This window comes from Macaca nemestrina, chromosome 7 (assembly GCF_043159975.1).
Source record: "Macaca nemestrina isolate mMacNem1 chromosome 7, mMacNem.hap1, whole genome shotgun sequence".
Classification (NCBI taxonomy): Eukaryota; Metazoa; Chordata; class Mammalia; order Primates; family Cercopithecidae; genus Macaca; species Macaca nemestrina.
Genome location: NC_092131.1, coordinates 171,081,509 through 171,101,608, shown reverse-complemented (window position 1 = coordinate 171,101,608; position 20,100 = coordinate 171,081,509). Strand labels below are relative to the sequence as shown.

At 50.0% G+C, this 20,100-nt stretch overlaps 2 protein-coding genes across 2 annotated transcripts; one reads left to right on the top strand and one right to left on the bottom strand.

Annotated features, from left to right (window-relative positions):
- The first annotated feature begins 120 nt into the window (after positions 1 to 120).
- LOC139355493 (putative GED domain-containing protein DNM1P34) lies at positions 121 to 3,320 on the top strand. Its single transcript, XM_071067229.1, has 4 exons — positions 121 to 523; positions 885 to 1,022; positions 1,810 to 2,049; positions 2,957 to 3,320. Exons 2-4 carry the CDS (start codon positions 921 to 923, stop codon positions 2,996 to 2,998), a joined length of 384 nt encoding a protein of 127 aa, XP_070923330.1. The 5' UTR covers positions 121 to 523; positions 885 to 920; the 3' UTR covers positions 2,999 to 3,320.
- Positions 3,321 to 5,696: 2,376 nt separating this feature from the next.
- Positions 5,697 to 19,270, bottom strand: LOC139355494 (putative golgin subfamily A member 8G). Its single transcript, XM_071067230.1, has 19 exons — positions 19,139 to 19,270; positions 17,329 to 17,448; positions 16,372 to 16,431; positions 16,110 to 16,190; positions 15,220 to 15,258; positions 14,911 to 14,958; positions 14,738 to 14,822; positions 14,534 to 14,643; positions 13,406 to 13,492; positions 13,191 to 13,298; positions 12,917 to 13,004; positions 12,324 to 12,538; positions 11,988 to 12,056; positions 10,208 to 10,283; positions 9,561 to 9,775; positions 9,398 to 9,477; positions 9,220 to 9,315; positions 8,972 to 9,129; positions 5,697 to 8,885 (listed from the first exon to the last, which is right to left on the bottom strand). The coding sequence occupies exons 1-19, from the start codon at positions 19,220 to 19,222 to the stop codon at positions 8,692 to 8,694; spliced, it is 2,013 nt and encodes a 670-aa protein (XP_070923331.1). The 5' UTR covers positions 19,223 to 19,270; the 3' UTR covers positions 5,697 to 8,691.
- Between the last annotated feature and the right edge of the window lie 830 nt (positions 19,271 to 20,100).

The window sequence follows — 20,100 nt, the reverse complement described above, 5'->3', positions numbered from 1 at the left end:
AAACCTACTAAAAATGGATAAATTTCCAGACACATCCAGCCTACCAAGATTGAACCATGATAAGATCCAAAACCTGAACAGGCCAATAACAAATAATGGGATTGAAGTGGTAATAAAAAGTCTCCCAGCAAAGAAAACCCTGGGACCTGATGATTCACTGCTGAATTCTAGCAAACATTTAAAGAAGAACTAATACCAACCTTACCCAAATGATTCCAAAAATAGAGAAGGAGGGAATACTTCCAAACTCATTCTGCAAGGCTAGCATTACCATGATACCAAAACCAAAGATGCAAACCAAAAAAGAAAACTACAGGCCAACATCACTGATGAATATTGATGCAAAAATCCTCAACAAAATATTAGCTAATTGAATTCAACAACACGTTAAAGTCGGGGTGCAGTGTCCCAGGTTCACTGGACCCTTCCCGTTTTCCTCTCTGTGTGTGTCTACTTTGCCGTGTTCCCTGGTGGCAGCGGCGGTGGCAATGTTGGTGCATGGGCCTCCCAAGACAAGGGGAAAGTGAGTATGCCCTTTTCTTGCCTCCTGCCAGATGTCTGCAGCCTGGCACAAGCTCTGGCCAGGTCTTCAAGCAAGGGACCTGGAGCTGTTCTTTTCCAATTTCTGGATTGGTAACTTGAGGCAAATTCTGAGTACTAGAGTCAGAACTAAGAGGAGAGTGAATCAGGGGAGTCTGGGGTCCTGAGAGGTAGAGACCTGAAACCATCTAGAGTGTGTAGGTAGCTGGGTGTGTGTTCAGGCCAGTTGCTTCTCTCTAAGCCTCAATGTTCCAGGTACCCTTGGAGGGGCTGAGATCCTGGGGATTCCTGGAGCCTGGCTGCATGACCTGGCCACCCTGATGCCTTTGTGTTCTCCTTGACAGGACAGCAAGGCTGAGGAGAATGGCTCCAACAGCTTCATGCACTCCATGGACCCACAGCTGGAGCTGCAAATGGAAACCACCCAGTACCTGGAGGACTCCTACATGGCCATTGTCAGCAAGACCGTGTGGGAACTCATGGTTGGTGTCATGCCCAAGACCATCATGCACGTCATGATCAACAACGTGCATGCACCGCCTCATGGGGGTGGGGGCTCCTGTAGCACTAGGGATGCAGGTGGCCATGATGGCCTGGGGGAGATGCCGACCAGCCGTATGGGACCAGGTCCAAGGAGGGAGGCATTGTCCAGACCTGAGCTGTCTCATAGAAATATAAGGTGGGACTGAGCGCAGTGGCCCATGACTGTAATCCCAGCACTTTGGGAGGCCCAGGAGAGAGGATAGCTTGAGCTCAGGAGTTTGAGACCAGCCTGGGTAATGTAGTGATACCTGGTCTCTACACAAAAATTTTAAAAATAGCTGGGCTTGGTGGTGGCACGTGCCTATAGTCCTAGCTACTCGACAGGCTGACATTGGAGGATCACTTTGAGCCCAAGAGGCTGAGGCTGCGGTGAGCGGTGATCTTGCCCACTGTACTCCAGCCTAGTGACAGAGCAAGATCCTATCTCCAAAAAACATTTATTTAAAAAACTAAGTAGACAGGTGTGCTGGTGGCATGATAGGTCCTGGGTCCCCTCCCAGACCTGTGACCTTGGACAGGTGACTTTTCCTCTGGACCTCAGTGTCCCTATCTGAGTGAGAAAAGGGCGGTGGGGAGGCAGATCTTTGAGTCTAAGCGGTGTAGAAGCTGTGTAGAAGCCATACTCAGGGATCCAAGTCCAGCAGACTGTCCCAGAAGGGCCCGGCAGGAGGCCAGGGCAGCGCAGGCATCAGGTCCCAACCTCCTTCCCTCTTTGCCCACTCTCAGACCAAGGAGTTCATCTTCTCAGAGCTGCTGCCCAACCTGTACTCGCGTGGGGACCAGAACACGCTGATGGAGGAGTCGGCAGAGCAGACACAGCGGCGCGACGAGATGCTGCGTATGCACCACCTGCTGAAGGAGGCACTCAGCATCATCCACGACATCAACACAACCACCGTCAGCACTTCCACAGGGGCCCGTGGACAACTCCTGGCTGCAGGTGCAGAGCATCTTTGCCGGACCCAGGTACCATGGCTGGCCCCCACGGCCCCAAAACCCCCCAGCTGCCATGGCTGAGCCTGGGGCTCTTGGAACGGGCTCCGTGCCCAAGCTGGCAGACGTGGGTGCTCTCTGGAACCATCAGAGAGCTCACAGTTTATGGTGTAAGGGCTGAGAGCTGGGAGGGGGTTGTGTGTGGGGCTGTACTCTGAGACAGCCAGAGGCCTAGGAATGTCATCCTGGGCACACTGTACCTGTTTTGCAGTACGAGTCATGCTGCCAGGGCAGAGTATCCAGCTCCCAGCCTGGGAGTGCTGAGAGCCAAATCCACTGCACAGCAGGGTGAGAGTCAGGGTCCCACCTCCTCTATCTGTCGGCAACCCAGTGGTGATCCAGGATAAAACCTCGAGAGTCCCAAACACACAGTCAACCCACAACACACCTCACAGGCCAGGCGGGGACACACAGCCCCTTCCCTCCCTCCCAGGTACCATCATAGCTGCCAGCGTGTGACTGAAGGCAAGGTCCCTGGTCCCCGCTGAAGCACTATCTCAGGCCAGCAGGCTCATCACCTTGGCCTGTTGCTCCTTGAGGTCGCCTCTGCTATTCAGACAAGGGGGACCACAGTGCCTGCTGGCCTGGCTGAGCCCACCCACCTCCCCTGCCATGGACTCTCCCTCTTCTACTTTTCCCAGCAGGAAGGGCCCAGCCTCACCTATGCGACCTGCAACCCCCAACAAGCTGAGGCTTCCCTCTTAGACTTACAAGTCTATAGCCAGTGGCATCCGGCTGCCTGCCCTCCCTGCCTCCCCCAGGGTCCCTTCAGAGGATCCTGGGCGTTCCGACCACCCAGAGGGTTCTCCGGTGATCACTCCAGACATCCATCCCTTTTAGCTTCATCATCCTGGTTCAAGCAGTGTTCCTTCTCTATCAGGCCTGGTGGCTGTTACGTTGGGCTCCCCAAGGCAAGAGGTGACCCCAGACCAGGGGTTGGAAGACCGAGTGACTAGAGAAGAGGGAAGCCCGAGGGGGTGAGCATTGGTCTGAACAGTGGGTGCACTGCCTGGGTGCCGTGGACGAGGCCAGCGTGTGTGGGGTGGGGAGGGTGGCCACAGCCCCCAGGCACTACCTGTGAAGCTCCTGCTCCTCCCTCCATCTTCCTCCCCTTTCCCTTCCAGCCCCGCTTTTCCAGGAACCTTGCCACACCCTCACCTGCGCCCTCCCCTCCCCGGCCCTCCCACAGCTGCGGTGACACACCTGTGCTCTGCACTTGCCTCACCAGCTCTCTGCTCACTTTTCTCTCTCCTGTTTTCTCTCTGCTTTCTCTCCAGCTGCCAGCCGATCGGGTCCAGCAAGTCCATCCTGGCCCCGCTTTGACCTCTAAACAGATCCGTCCTCTTCTCGGAGACCTCCCTTTCCAGGCCTGCCTGGGCGACTGTTCTGTGATTTGACAGTGGCTCCCCCGGCCCCAAAGCCAGCCCCCTTCATCTGTGACTTGGTCTGCTGTAGTGGTGAGCTGACACCTCCAGGTGTGACTGTGGCTGAAAACGTGTGCCCCCCTCTGTGGTATGCCCCTGCCCTGTTCTATAAATATCTATAAATACATGTATGTACATATGTACACATACATATATACACATACATATATACACATACATATACACACATGCATATACACATACATATACACACATACATATATACACATACATATACACATACATATACACACATACATATATACACATACATATATATACATACATATATACACATACATATACACACATACATATATACACATACATATACACACATACATATATACACATACATATACACACATACATATATACACATACATACATATACACACACACACACACACTCTCCTACATGTGGCTGGCCGCCTCGCCTCTAGCACTGGGAATCAGTCACCGTGCTGTCCGTCTGGAGTCCTGTGTCCCAACAAGAGAAAGCTGTCCCCTGACATTGCCCCTCCAAAGTGCAGCACCTCCAGTGAGCCTCCCTGTCCTGCCCGGCCTGCGGACAGCCCCCGCCATCCCTCCCGCCCCCACCAAGCGTGGGAGTGCTGTGCAGGCAGCGGTGTGGCCTGACAGTCTCTACCAGTCCTGCTGTCCCTCGGCTGAGAATCACACCCATTTCTGGATGGCGGGGAAATGTGTCCTCTGCTGGCTGTGTTCTCTGTGGAGCTCAGGGGAAGGGAAAGGCCAAGCCATTTCTAGGGTGCTGTCGGGAGCGGTGAAAAGGCCATACCCTTTCCAAGGTTCACTTTTCCTGGAAGGCCCCTGGAGCTTCCCTGGCTCTTATCCTGTGAAGCCGGCTCTGGCCACCAGGGGGCAGGGCCATGAACTCAGCCTGGAGGGAGCCTGCGGGGCAGCCGGCGCTCTGGAGGGACAGACAGAAGAGGCCACCAGGTGCAGACAGGAGAGGGAGGCACGGGGACGGAATGGAAGACGCCTGGGCTGGGTGGAAGTCAGTGCCCTTAGGTGCTGGTACCTGTCTTCCCGGCCACCGCTAGATCAGGCTTCTGAGCCTGTTGGCTGTCAGGGCCGGACTGCGCCCCGCAGGTGCCATGGCAGTCCCAGTGGAATCCCCCAGGCGCCACCAGGCAGCATACAGGTAACAAGCCTGGAAGGTCCCCAACAGCCTAGCTGGACATGCTCAAGACACTCTGGGGCTCCTCGTTTGGTGGCACAAACTCCAGGACCCAGTGAGGGAAACGGGAACACACCAGGCCAAGGAGTATGGCTAAATCCGTTTATTCCAAAATAAAAAGCAAAATAAACAGGAGTCACATCACTACGGAGCCACGACCCCATCCCCGCCTCCTTCCTCTGTCCTATGCCAGCAATAAATAAGTTTCCAACCACAAATAATTATTAGAACCTCCTGCCCATGTGCCAGCTCCAACCACCGCTAGGTCCGATACAGGGATAGCCCTACCCTCTGGAATATACAAAACGTTACACAGACACAGTATGTACACCAGGGAAGGGGGCCACCCCAGCAGGCCGTACCCTCACCTGGTCCACAGTTAGCCCCACTGTCCTGCCTCAGTTACCTCTCTGAATAAGAAGCTGGGAGCCCTGCTTAGGGAAAAGTTGCTATGGTGAGAGAAAGGCCATCAGGCCTTCAAACAAACCAACTCCACCAGCCTCTGGCTCTTAAATAACAATCATCGTCATCTGGAAATTTAAAGACTCAGCCCTGGTCAAGGTGGCAAAGGGTCTGTTTGTCTTTCCCCATTAGACAGAGGTCTTGTCTTGCTACCCTAATTGTAAAGGGGTGACTGGGAAGGAGTGGCAGGGACATGGTGGCGGTGGAGACTCCAGCCCCATTTCTCCAGGCTTTGCTGACAGGGGCCGGTTTTTAATTTTTATTTTTATCTCATGACTTTTTTATCCCATAATTTATTTTTCATAACTATTTTTGGTAACTTTTCATAAAACTTTTTTCTACTTTTTTGTCACAAGTTTTCTTGCCATAAGTTTTTCACCCCATAACTTTTTTAATCCCATAACTTATTTTGTTGCATATATTACACTTGCATATATTACAATTTTGTAAAAATGAAACAGATTATCTCATGCCAGGCATGCCCAACATTTGCACACTTTCAATACCTTTAATATTATAGTTTTCGAGACACGCAAAATAAAATTTTAAGGCAAAAAACAGCACTTTGCAACAATTTAAGAATTTATTACATTACAGTAGCATCACACCAGCAGTCCATGATGCCACTTTTAGGCAAAAGTCTTTCAGTATTTCCATTATACATTCTGTTTACAAGAATTCATAAATCAGTAAAATTCATTCTAAGAAAGCTTGGCAAATAAAACTTTGGACTGGAATTGGCATTTCTTTCTCTACTTTTCCTTCCCACCATCTTTATATTAGCAACAGTATTCATATTTTTAAATGTTTAAACTTATTTCAGAACATTAAGCTAGCAGTTACATTTTTTAATAGTTATATTATTTTAAAATGACTCTTTAAGATAAAGTTTTAGAGAAATTTCATTATGGATAGGGCTGATTAACATTTTCAATTTTCTAAAAATCTGCTTTGGTTTTAGAGCTGATTTTTTTTCATTTCTGGAAAATCTATCAGATTTAATAAATACTTTAAAAACAATTATTATATATTGCGGTCTTTAGGTGTTTTGATTCTTCCTACAGAAATTCAAATTTATTCAGTTGAACTCACATTGTAAAATTCCATGTTTCTGGTGAACTCTAACCTTCCAACGTTGCCTTCTAAGCAAGTTGAAAGTTGCGTTATACTGAATGAGGAAGAGCACAAATACTTGGCTGAATGAGGTATCGCAAAAGTCTGCATGCACTTTGAAGAAAGACTTACGTTATTGTCATACGATTTCCATTCTTTGTAATTTTTTCTTAAATATATGACAAATACCTAAACAAAGAGTGGTATTTCAATTAATATAGTAAATTTATTTTCCAGACTGACATTCAGCTTAAATATGCCAGCATGTGATTTAATCCATAGGCAGCTGAAGAACACATTATTGTCAGATTAGGTACAGATGCTAGCAACTGTCTTTGAACTCAAAGAATGCAAAGTGGCAAGTTCAGAAAATAAAAGGCAGAACAGGACTTTAAGTCCATTTTAAAACACAGGCTAAAAATCGTACCACTGTTAATTAGCTGCATTATTTGGTCTAATATTTTTTCTTTATCATTCTGAAACTGGGTTTATCTGATACATTGATACATTGATACAATTTGGAAGAGTCAGTTGAAGTCACAAGGACCCAATATTTAGTCTTTCAGTGAATGCAGGAAATCTGTTATTCCATCGGTAAAATCATATTGTTGCTCTTCTGTTAACGTCATATTTATAAAAGTATCATGAGGATGCCAAATGCTGAAAATGGAGATGGTCTAGTAACTAGAAATCCCCACGCCAGGGAGCACACGTACGTATCTCCCTACGTCCTAATACTGTGATGTGTTTTGGACACAGACATTAGAACCTCATGAAGTTTTAACTGTTGATTCTTTCCCAAGCATCATCAAGTTATGATTTAGACAATGTGTGACTGAAATTCATTCATTCCTCATGCATAGGCACAATCACATAAATATTGCACAAAATATGCCCCTAACTGAAACCAAGAGGTATAAAAACATATTTCACTCTTCGTAAAGAAGTTTGTGAGGAAATATACTACTCTGTGATTGTATAGACACGTTTCCTGATAATACATTGACATTCACGAACAGTAGATTGCACTGCAGTTTGTAAACATTTTAAGTTGCATAAACTTCTCCTTGATTTTCAAAGATAGTATAATACTGTCTCCTAAAACTCCTTTTTGTTTCAACTAAGTACTCTCATATATTAGTTTATAATAATGTTTGTTATTATTTTTTTAAGTGTTTTCAAGGAAAGAAGTAAATTCCTATGTCAGAGTAACTAAGGTGGTTGAAGAATAGGTATTAGCCAGAGAGGTCTAGATGGTAAAATCAATCTTCAAGCCTCAAAGAAGCTCCATGAACAGAGAGGAATGCCAGGTGTCACATGGCTTTCCTTCACTCTAATTCATTCTGGACTAGAGCCTCTATGCCTGTTCCAGGGACATTTAAACTCTTAAAGGACTTCTCATGCTTTTTACTAAATACATTAAGAAGAATGCTAACCAGTGCCCTTTTGTGAACTGGGACATGTAGTCATGTGATTAAAACAGGTAACATGAACTCTGATTTTCAAATGTATTACAGATACCAATGCTCTAAGCTAGGAAAGGTTTTCCACATCCACAGTCAACGATGGGAGCCTTTCATTCCTCAGAAATAGTCCCTTTTTAGGTGATGGATAAAGAGTACAACTGCTGCAGCTCCTGATGCAATATCTTCATGAGCCCAGAGAACACATGAATCCTAAGGGAACTGCCATAGTGCAGCACTCATTCTTGGCACCGGAACAAATGAAACACACTGTATCCCGCACATTCCTGCCGGAGCAGGCCACTGTCCTCTTCTGTGAGATTTAAAAAGCTTCCCCAAAACGTTATTACTCCCATCACCAGTACACAGAACATGGGGGAAAGGCTGTTTCCAGTTCTCGGCCTTTAAACAACTCTAATGTCAGTACTCACGCTGGCATATATTACAAAGTAATCAACAGTGCACACTTGAGGGCAAACCGCATATTGAGCTAATGAAAGGCTCACTGTGATTAAGATTAAATCAAACATAATAGCAGAACATAAGCAAATTTTATCTGAATTCTGTAATGAACATACATGCTGTAATAACATTAAAAAAGCATGGCAGCCTATTCCAAAACAGCGAGAATAGTTTTGTGCAAACAGTGGGTCTTTGTGTGTTTGAACTCCCACCACATAACGGCAAACTCGATATACATGCTAATGACCTACAATTATGAAATTAAAACAGAAAAATGCTAAAGGATGCCAGAGTGCACCTCAGAGAAGGCCACAGAGACCCACTCTCTTACAACTTTTTACAAATAAACTTAAACTATAAATTGGAAACAAAAATAATCAAGCGTGGCTCTAACATTCAAAGGAAGGAAATGAATTGTGTAGGAGATTCACCCCATAGCTTTGTTTCTTGTTTTAAAATGTCTTGACCAGCTCTTTGATGACGGTGATGTTTATCTCCTTCTTCTCCGCAGCCAAGCCCAGCAAAAGAACGGCACGCAGCGGTTGCTGCCCAAGCCTGGGTGCTCCTGGTGCTCCTGGTGCTCCTGCGCGATGGGCTGTGCAGTGGGGTTGTCGTGGGGAGACCCCTCCGTGGCCTCTCCTTGCCCAGTCTCGGCGCTGACGCTGAGGCTCACCTCACAAAGATCTTTGGAGAGAGGGAGGCGGGGATCTGAGTGCAGCGCCAGCACCCCCTGCTCCTGCCTGCCCGCCCTGCATGAGGGCTCTACTCACCACCATGCTTGTGGGCAGCCCCAAGCTCCTGGGGGGGTGGGGCTCCTGGACCGGGCTCATCAGCTGGGTTCTGGGAAGAAGTCAGGAGTTTGCTGTGCACGTTGATGTGGTCAGCACAAGCCGTAACACCATCTCCTGAAGCTCCAGCAGCTTCACCTGGAGGGAGGGGTGCTCAGCCATCACACCGCTGCCGGCGCCCTCCATGCCCACCCCACCCCACCCCCGCAGAGATGTTGCACACGCTATCTTCATCTCCTCCCTGTGCTGGACCAGCCTGATGATGTCCTCTCAGTGCCACATCTTTGGCACTGCCCACTGGCTCATTTATAAGGTGACGAATTTTCCTGCAGGAGGACAGGGCTCAGACGCTGGGGCCCCTCTGAGGGCCCTGCAGCTCCCCCTGCCGTGCCCTGACCTCCCACTCACTGATGGCATCTCTCCCTCCAGTAGTGGATGAATTGAACTTCTAGTTTCTCCACACGGTCCCTCAGGTCCATAAGGCCGCTCTGGAGCCAAAATAATGGGGTCACATCTCGGCAGTGACCTGCCCCACCCCTGCCCTTCTTGGCCCATGCCAGCACTCACTCACCTCCAGCTTCTCCATGACTTCCCGCAGGCCCCGCTGGGGCTCCCCGATCACAGACTTGCCCCCAGTCCCTGGGGCTGGGACCACAGAGGAAGGTGGCAAAATGGGTGCTGGGGGAGTTAGGCTCACCATGGCCTCCCAGCTCTCCAGGTCTTCTGGGACGCTCGGCATGGGCCGAGGTCCCTCCTCCTCACTGTCCAGATGTTGTCCTCCATCTCCTGTGGGGAGTGGCCAGAGGGCTCCTCAGACAACCCAACAAGGGAGGTACTGTGGGCCCACCTCTGCCTCCACCCTCACTGGGTAACCCTGAGCCAGCCCCTCCCCAGAGAAGAATGAGCTACTGTTCTTTATTTTTTCTTTTAAGAACCAAGATCTTGCTATACCGCCCAGGCCCAGTCCCACTACTGGTCAGTGCAGGAATTCTGACCTGCTCCGTTTCTGACCTGGGCCAGTTCAGCCATCCTTAGGCAACTTGGTGGCCCCCCCGCTCCCAGGAGGTCACCATATTGATGCCTAACTTAGTGCAGGCACCCGGTCGGCATAATGACCAGCTGTTCTAAAGGTCTCTTCCAACTCCTCAATCCTGTGCTGCTAACAGTCCCCCCTTCCTCCTGGGGCTCTGTCCTCTTCCTCTGAGTGGCCTCCCGTACCTTCCCCAGGGAGAGCCGTGAGGCGCAGCTGGGCCGTTAGCTGCTGCTTCTGCTGGCTGGCAGCCTCCAGGTGCTCCTAAGGGGCCAGAAAAGAGTGAGAAGGCACGGAGTTTGCCAGGTCGTCCCCCTCATGGCCCCGTCCTCAGCCGCTCCCTCCCCTGGGTCTCCTGTAACTTTCAGCGGGCCATCTCGGCCACCGCTTTGCCCCAAGCTTCCTGCTGCTGCAGCTGGTTCATTAGCTGGGTCTGCTGCAGTAACTGCCTGTGCAGCGCCTCCTTCTCAGAGGTCAGCTGCTGATAGGCGGCCACCTGCTGCTGATAGGTGGCCACGGACTGCTGCAGGTGACCAGGTAATGGTCTGGCTGCTGCTGCAGACTCTGAGCGTCTTGGCTCTTCAGCTCCACCTGCAGGAAGACCCGGGGCATGACGGCACGTGGTGGCTGGCTTCCAGATTCTGGGCCCATTAATAGGGTAGTGAGGGCACTGTGGGGCTCTGTCACCTGCCCAGGCCCCAGGCCCCTTGCTCCAGGCCTAAGTGACTGTCTCCCTTTCCTAGAACCCCATGCCTCCTTCCCCAGCCTCAAATCTCATACCCTCTTCTCACCATTTAAACTGTAGGCCACAGACTGGTGGAAAAGTAGTGAGAGCCAGCTACCATCTGCTAAGTGTGGTACAGGCCTAATGCTTTCCATGTATTATCTCATTTAATCCTCAGCACCTCTGTAAGGACAATGCTAACTTCCTTTTGAAGTTAAAGAAATAGAGAGAGCCAGGTGTGGTGGCTCACACCTGTAATCCCAGCACTTTGGGAGGCCAAGGCGGGTAGATCACGAGGTCAGGAGATCGAGACCATCCTGGCTAACACAGTGAAACCCTGTCTCTACTAAAACATACAAAAAATTAGCCGGGTATGGTGGTGGGCGCCTGTAGTCCCAGCTACTTGGGAGGCTGAGGCAGGAGAATGGCGTGAACCAGTGAGGTGGAGCTTGCAGTGAGCGGAGATCGTGTCACTGCACTCCAGCCTGGGCGACAGAGCGAGACTCTGTCTCAACAACAACAACAACAACAAAACAGAGACTTAGAGATGCAAAGTACTTGAACGGTGACCAGTGGAACTGAGGCTGGAAGCCAGTTTTAATCTAAGGAGGCTTTTTGCTTTGTTTTGAAACAGAGTGTCACTGTAGCCCAGGCTGGAGTGCAGTGGTGCAATCTCAGCTCACTGCAACCTCTACCTCCTGGGCTCAAGCGATTCTCATGCCTCAGACTCCTGAGTAGGTGGGATTACAGGCATGCGCCACCATGCCCGGCTTTTATATATATATATATATATATATATATATATATATATATATATATATATATATATATATATAAATAATATTAGTGGAGATGAGGTTTTACCATGTTGGCCAGGCTGATCACAAACTCCTGACATCAAGTGATTCTCCTGCCTCAGCCTCCCAACGTACTGGGATTATAGGCATGAGCCACTGCCCCTGGCATAAGGAGCCTCTTATCCCACTGTCTCTTCCCCTATGATTGGGGGGCTCTATGCCTCTAGCTGGGATGATGATGTCCAGACCTGGGAGGAGCCCAGGGCTACCCACCTCTAAAAGTCAGAGGATAGGAAGCAACAAACAATCACAGGACTGCCCTGGAGTGTGCTGGGGTCACCTGCCCCCAGGCTGGAGCTGCCTCTGGCCTGGCACCTCCCCTCCCCAGAGTTTGGTGCCTGCCTCCCTGCCCTTCTTGGATGGGGCAGAGGTTACCGTCTCCTTCACCTCGTCCAGCTTCTCCTGTAGCTCCTCCACTTGCTGCTCCAACTGCAGTGCGCTCTTGTTCTCATTGTTCTGGACAGAGAGAAGCAATCAGCAGCCACCCACTGCAGTTGGAGACCCCAGAACTTGGTGTCTGCCTCCCATGGCACCGGGAAGGGTGGAGGCAGGTTAGAAAAATCATCCCCTCTCTCCCACAGCTACCAGAGCAGGGCTCTGGTTCACAGGTGCCTTTAAAAGTAACATTTCACGTGAAGGCTACACTGTCCCATTTTACAGGTGGGGAAACAAAGGCCTGGAGGGCTAGGGAGGAGGGCAGGCTCCCCAGGTGGGGCAACACACCAGCTCCTCGACGCTGCTCTGTGGCTCGGCCAGCTGCTGAAATCTCTCTTCCTGCTCCTGAAGCCTCTCCTTTTGTGCCTGGTTCAGGAGACTTACGTGTTGATGGTTTTCCACGTGGGCCTGGAGCTCTGCTGACACCCTCTCTAGTTGCTTCCTCAGGTGCTGCAGCTCCTCCTCAGGGGGCACTGCTGGGGGCTCCGGGGGCAGGGGTTTAGCTGAGAAAGGAAGCAGACAATAAGGGCCTCTGGATTCTCCAAAACCAAAAAACAACAAAAAACACCCTCCTCTTGGTGCACAGCTCCGCTCAGCCTCCCCAAACTTGGCCTCACTGCTAATGATTCCTCCCACCCGGATGGTAGCCAATCTTCCAACCACTTTCAGATGGAGAGCACTGTGGGTGGCTGACAATGGGCCCTCTGTGCTGATGGGGACACTGAGGCTCACACAGATGACAAGACTTGCCGTCTCCTGGCACAGACCTCTTTCCCTCTGCCTCAAAGCCCTTCCATCCACCCACCTCCCTGGGGCATTCTAAGCCCCCCACAGCCCTCTGATGCCAGGCCTGCTCCCAGGTCACACCAGCCCCATCTTACCCATCCGGTTCTTGAGTTTGGACAAGCTCCTCTCCAGCTTCTCCACCCGACGCATATCATCCTTCTTCTCCTTCTTCAAGGTGCAAACCTGCCCAAAGCACAGGGGGAAAGGGCCCTGGAGAGAGGGGCTGGTGGCTGCCATCTCCCTCTCTGCCCCCACCTCCACAAAGCCCACACCCATGACCACCTCTTGCTGTACTGTTCCCATGTTACAGATGCTTAGAAAGATCCAGTGACCCATCTAAGATGGGGGAGCTGAAGGGTCAGACCTCACCTCCTGTGACATTTTCCTCATCCTTTGCTGCCACTGGGCCCTCTCTCCTTTTAGATGTTGAGCATATTCATCTCTCTCTAGATGGGCTTGTTTTAGTGACTCCTTCAACTGCAAGAATGGGCACAGAAGTTAGGAAGGGCTGTCACTGGTCCTCACCTGTTCCTGGCCACCTGGGGTCATCTTCCTTCCACATCCCTCCCTCTGCAAAACCCCACCTGTGTCAGCTGTGCTTTCAGAAGTGCCTGCTCCTGTGTGGACCGCTCTAACTTCCACTCCATACGTGCTTTCCTGTGGCTTGAGGACTGGATGGTGAAGAGTGAGAAGTTTCAATCTGGGGAGCCTGGGCCATTCCACACAGTGCCCCTTAAAAGAGCTACGGCTAGACTCAGTATACAACTCAGTCAGTAAAGATCAACGCACTTCCAAGCCCATGGTCTGGTTTTTAAAAGAACTCAGTAAAGTTGGAAGGGACAGGGAATGAGACGGAATTTACAGCTGGCTAACAGAGGCCCAGAGAGATCAGATAATATTGCTATTGTTATTACTGTTATTACTACCACTGTCTGAAACTTTATGGAGTGCTTCACCAGGCACCATGCTAGCAATCCCATTTACTCCTCGCAACCACCATAGGAGACAGTTACTATGATGACCTCTATTGTGTCGATGAAAAAACATGGAGTATTTGAGGTTAAATGCTTGCCTAACACCACTTAGGCAGAGCTGGGATTTGAACACCCAGGTCTATCTGATACTCTAAGCCCATTTTTCTTGCTGGGGTTGGGGGTACAGATAGGAAGGGGAAAATTAATCTTTCGTTCACTGTTTGAAAGGATGATACGTTCGCATAGTCCAAAACTCAGAAGGTACAGAAGGAAAGTATCTCCCAGCCACCCTGTTGCTCTCTCCTGAGTTTATTATGAACCCTTGCAGACATGTTTTATGTATATTATCATAGTATGTACACACACACACACACACACACACAGGTTTCCTCTCTCTACAGAAATGGTAACATACTAAAGGTAATCTTCTGTACCTTCACAGAACAAGTACCCAACACCCCACCTAGGACTTGGCCAAGACCCCAGCCAGGTAAGGGCAGGGCAGGCACTTGGCCTCCAAGCTCTGTGTCCAGTGCTCCCTCCCCACCGCGCCCCCCAACTCACCCACAGCAGCTGACTCAGCCCCAGGCTGCCTCTAACAACCAGACACAAAAACAGCAAGAAATAGCCATGCTGCCTCCTGGGCAGGCCACTCCATCCTGAAGAAGGGACCCTTAGGCTCACTCCTCCATCTGCGAAGCTGGGCTCCCAGGGCACAGGGCGGGTGGTCAGACTCACTCTGTCCTCCTTCTTCTTCTGTGTGGTGGTGACAGCAGAGAGAACCTGCTCTAACTCTCCTTTACGCTGCGATGAACATTGCAGGCGGTCGGCCAGATCCTTGGACTCCTCTGTAATGAGAGAGTTCAGATGGGGCCCAAAGGACTCCCCTAAAGACCTGTCAAAGTGCCAGGCTGAAGGATGACAGGGCGCCCAGATTCCCACCTTCAAAGCATCTGAGCGAGCGTTTCGTGCGATACAGGTCCGTACTTAGTTTCCCTTTCTGCATGTTCAGTGTCTGGATTTGAACCTTTGGGAGAAAAGCCAAGCAAGTGCTGAAAGAGAAGGAAAGAAACATTCCCCGGAGGACAGGAGAAAACTTCACACCCTCCACTCACCTCTAGCTCCCTTTCGGTTTTCTGTTTCACATTGTTTGCCTTCTTTTCCTATAGGAAGAGGAAGACAGAGCTCTTACCAGGGGGAGGCAGAGATGGCACAGCAAGAGACATGCCCCCAGAAAGCCACCACTGCCCCAGGACAGGCCCACCCATGGGACCAGGTTATCAGGGACCCTGTGGGGATGGGGTGGAATCTGAGGGGTGAGCCTTCTTCCCCAGGCTGGGAGTGGGCGAGACGAGACTGGGGCCTCTACATCTGAGTGCCCCCCAAACCCAGCCGTCATGTCGCGAGGAAACAAATCACGTTACTTCTTCCAGCTGATGTTCCACTTGTTTCTTCTGTTGTTTCTGTGGGGAGAGTCAAATTAAGGTGAGGGAGGGTGGCCCCTCAACTCTATTCCCCAGGCCAGGAAGCGGTAGGCGGGGCCAGGAATGGATTTTAAAGGCAAAGTTCTCAGACCCAATGGGAACACGAACTGGTAAACCCTCCTCAAGCTCCCAAGGACAGAGGATTTGGGTCTTTGTTGGTTTCCGCCCACAGCCACAGAACTCAAAGTCTGAATGTGGAATCTCTTGAGAGGACAGGAACATAAACCTCTAGAGATGGAGTTGGAGAAAGGCCCCCCCTCCTGCCAGCTTGTGATTTAGAAAAGTGTGTTCATTCAATAAACATTGACTGAGCACGTACGGGCCAGGTACGGCTCTTCACAGCAGATATAGGCAAGAAAAGGACAGTCAGGAGCCCTTCGCCCTGGGGTTTCTGTTCTGGGGGGCTTTAAATCTCGGACTCTCAGAGCTAACAGACACCTTTGATACTCACTACCTCCTCTGGAAACATGAGCCCAAAAGGAGAGGTGGCTTGTCCAGAATCGAAGAGCAAATTAGGGACTGAGTCATGGCAGAAATACGGCGCCCCTGACAACCAGTCAGGCTCACACTTCCCCGAGAGGCCACAGCCCCAGGGCGTGTGTAGCAAGGACTCAAGCAGAGGTGTGTGGAGAGGAGACAGTCGGCAAAGAGGGCAGCAAAAGAAGAGCCATGGTGCGTGCTCTGGGGTCCCTCCAGGTGAGGTCTGGGCACCCCAGATCCCTATTTGTCCTTGGCACCAGGGGGCCTGAGCCCCTTTCTTCAGGGCCCCAAGGGGAAACTGGAGCCCAGGATTGGCAGCCTGGAATCAGGGGACCCCACTGGACTCTTACCAAAGATTTGATGGTGTTCTTCAGTTGACTGATTTTGACAGACCTCGAGTCCAGGACTACTGCTAGTTCTTGGCACGGGCTCTGAGGCACATGCAGAGAGGAGGAGGTGGAGGAGGAGTCGGGGGAGAGGTAGAGAGAACAATCATTAGGGCTGATGTGTGTGGGCTGTCTCAGCTGGCAGAGGGGCACCCAGTCCCCGCTGTGGGAGGAGGTTGGAGGGCTGGCCTGCAGGGTCACTGTACCTCCGCCCAGAGCCTCTTACCTCCAGATCCTTGAGGGGTGCAGATGACGTAGGGCCCTCTCCGCCAATACCTGTTGCTGACTACAAGAGGTGAGAGTGCACATGGAGATGTTCTCTCCCCCTCAGTGTCTAAGCCCTCTGACTTCCTTTCTTCCCCATCAACTGTTACAATTTTCTTTTCTGCCTATCTTGGACCCTTTGCCCCATAACTCCTTTGTGCCAACTTCTCTCATGGTTCTTATCTCCCCACCATCCCACCGTGGGGCCCTTTCAATGACTCCTGATGGCAAGTGGCTGTTCTCATTGTCCTGGCTTCCCCTTAAGACTGGGGATGAGAAAAATCAAACAATGACCATATCCTGGGTGTCCTGAGTGTTTACAGCAGACCATGTACTGGGGATTAACATAAAAACAACAGTAACAAATCTCATTTAAACTTAAAAAATGGAAGTCAAACGATACCACCTCTATTACACAGATGTGAAAAGGGAGGCCCAAAGAGCTCAAGGAACTTGCCCTAAATCATATCCCTAGCAGATGGAGAGGCAGGATTCAAATCCATAATTCTTTTTTTTTTGTTTGTTTTTTGAGATGGAGCCTTGCTCTGTCACCAGACTGCAGTGCAGTGGTGCGGTCTCGGCTACTGCAAGCTCCGCCTCCCAGGTTCACGCCATTCTCTTGCCTCAGCCTCCTGAGTAGCTGGGACTATAGGCACCTGCCACCAGGCTCGGCTAACTTTTTTGTATTTTTAGTACAGACGGGGTTTCACCGTGTTAACCAGGATGGTCTCAATCTCTTGACCTCATGATCCACTTGCCTTGGCCTCCCAAAGTGCTGGGATTACAGGTGTGGGCAACCATGCCCGGCCAAATCCAGAATTCTGAACCAGTACCCAGCAGTCCATCCACAATCTTAACAATTACCCTCTACTGCCCCTTGGGCCCCCTGTCCCCAGAAGCCTGGTCAGCCAAGACTCACATCCCCAGGTGAGTGGCAACCACCAGAAGTGGCTGTCTCAGGAACACTGCCATTTGTTTTCCTGTTCCTCTTCACTCTTGTGGGAACACTAGGGCTGTTTCTCTGCCAATATTCTTTTAACTGTGGGAAAGAAGAACAGTAATACTCATGAGAACTATCAGCCCCTACAACCACATCCTCCTTTACAGTTTTTACAAAATACTCTCATACACTATCTGATTTAATGACGCCAACAACTATACAAGGTGTTGTCACAATCATTTAGTGACTGAGAGGGATTGATATCATGGCTAGAAAAAAATAAGGAAAAGGCAAAACTGGAACTTTGAAACTCAATCTTCTCACTCCAAGCTCTGAGGTTTTGCCAAGAATCAGCAGCTGCCAGGGATGAAAACCAGAGGCAGAGGTAGAAAACTAAACATTAAGTAGGCAGGAGCTGTATGCCATGTGGTTTAGAGTCATACATCCTCACACGTCTGTTAGTGTGAAGAAGTGCACCAGTACCTCTCAAACTTTTATATCAATGTGTCCTCATGGCAGAAGACAGCCTTTCTGTTAAATCTGGGAATTCATCAGAAAGAGGACAACCCAAGCCTCATTTCAGACAGAAGTCTGGTATACTCTTAGAAACCTATGTGACTGTCATCCTTAAGTACACTAATGATTTTTCTCCTGATCTCAAGAGAATCAAGGGAAACTGATGCTTCAGGAAGATGTCCCACATTTATCCTGTGGCACTCAAAGTACCCCAGGTCGAGATAATATGAGGAAGATGCAAGTCATCAAGTTCAGTTTCCCAAGATCTGTTCCACAGAAGATGAGCAAATCTCACTTCAGAGACCACTGACTGAAGCGCAGTCTGGTCCCAGAACCATGGAGAATTAGAATATGAGGTGGAGAACTCAGAAAAAAAATGTTAAAATCTCTCTGGAAAGTAGAAGCCTGGGAGAAAACCAAAACCAAACCCATTCTCCCATTGCCACCCAGAGATACTGTCAACGTTTTGAGCTCATGGGGGAAGTGTAGGCTTTTCCCCCTGTCAATGTCGATGTTAAGGGAGTGAGGCAGCCTGAAACCTCTTGCTCCTAGGTCCCATAGTCTCCATTTCCCTTCCAGCTGGAAATGTGTGCTGTGACCAGAGGAACCAGAAATGGGTTGAGAACGCTCAGGGGACTTTAATCATAAGATCAAAGGCCAGTCTTCCAGTAATGACAGTTACTAGGTGGACTGTGACATCACTACATTCCACTCCTCCTGGTTCGGGGGAGGGACCACATCCGCACGATGTCTGTTGCTGCTTCATGATGGGGGAGGGAAACACAGGGTTGGGACCCAGGTCCTTGGAGACTCCAGTGCAAACAGCCCAGGGAGGTCGACCTTGAGGCAGTAGGAGGGGAGGGCAGAGTCTGCAGCAGGGAGTCCCAGGAGTCACCAGCCCAAAGTCACCCAGGGATGACTGGCAAGGGAGGGGCCTGGGGCTGGGGAACCCAGGTCCTTTGAGATGAGAGCCCAAAGAGCCCAGGGAGATCAAACTTGGGGTGGCAGGAGATGAGGGCCCAGTAATGGAGTGGGGAGCCCCAGGAGTCACCTGCCCAAAGTCAACCTGGGGTGATTAGTGTGGGCAGGGACTGGGCTGCTTGCTGAAGGGGTGGGGCTGACTGACAAAACTTTGGTGGGAGTAGCCCAGAGGTACCGGGGTTGGGGGGCCCAGTCTGGTGTGCCTCAGGAGAGGTATCAACTCTGGCAGAAGTCTTGTTATCAGAGGGGATCTGTGGCTGGGTTGGGAGGCCATGACGCAGTGCGTTTTTACCTTTTTCTTGGCTGCAGCCAATTTGCTCTGTTGAGTTTCTTCTGCCATCGCAGGGTGGGGAGGGAGGCGGGTTTGGGGCCACATCAGCAAAATCCTAGTGAGCACTGATGAACACCTCCAGTCACTGACCAGGTTGCTGTGCGACTGAGCCAGAGGAGGCGTAACCAGGGCCCCAGTAGAATGCTGAATAGGGGCGTGGTCTTAATGCTCCAAGCCCATTGGTCAATGAGAAAGATGAAAGGGAAAGGGGGCGTGGCCAGACAGCAGTGTGTCCAGAGGGACCTGTGGCTCACAAGGAAAGGTCCCCATGCAACCGCTGTCCCAACCCACTCTAAGAGAGAGGAGAGGCCATCCACTCTGGGAGAGGGGAGGGGCTGGCTTTTGCTTTAAAAGCTTTAAAACTTTAAAAATAAAATGTGTGCATACTTTATATATATGTGTGTCCGTGTGTGTATCTATGTTTTCCTCCAGAACTGTCTTCATTATCCAGCTTCTATGCAAGGTCTATGATTTTGGCCTATATTTTTCATCTTCAAATACAGTACAAAAATTACCAGTGTTACCTTAACTGAGATACAAATTCTATAAAAATGGAAAATCCATAGCATGCTTGATGATTAATGAAGCAGACTATATTATCCAATATTCCAATAAGACAAAATAATCACAATGATTTCTCTTTTTGGAAAAATGTTTCTCTTATTCTTCTACGTTTTTGTTAAGATTTTTTTTTCTTAAACAAGAAACATGTCTAATATTTGTAAAAACACAAAGTTTTGGGCTGGATGCAATGGCTCATGCCTGTAATTGCAGCACTTTGAGAGCCCGAGATGAGTGGATCACGAGGTCAGGAGATTGAGACCATTCTGGCTAACACAGTAAAACTCCATCTCTACTAAAAATACAAAAGAAAAGCCAGACATGGTGGTGAGCACCTGTAGTCCCAGCTACTTGGGAGGCTG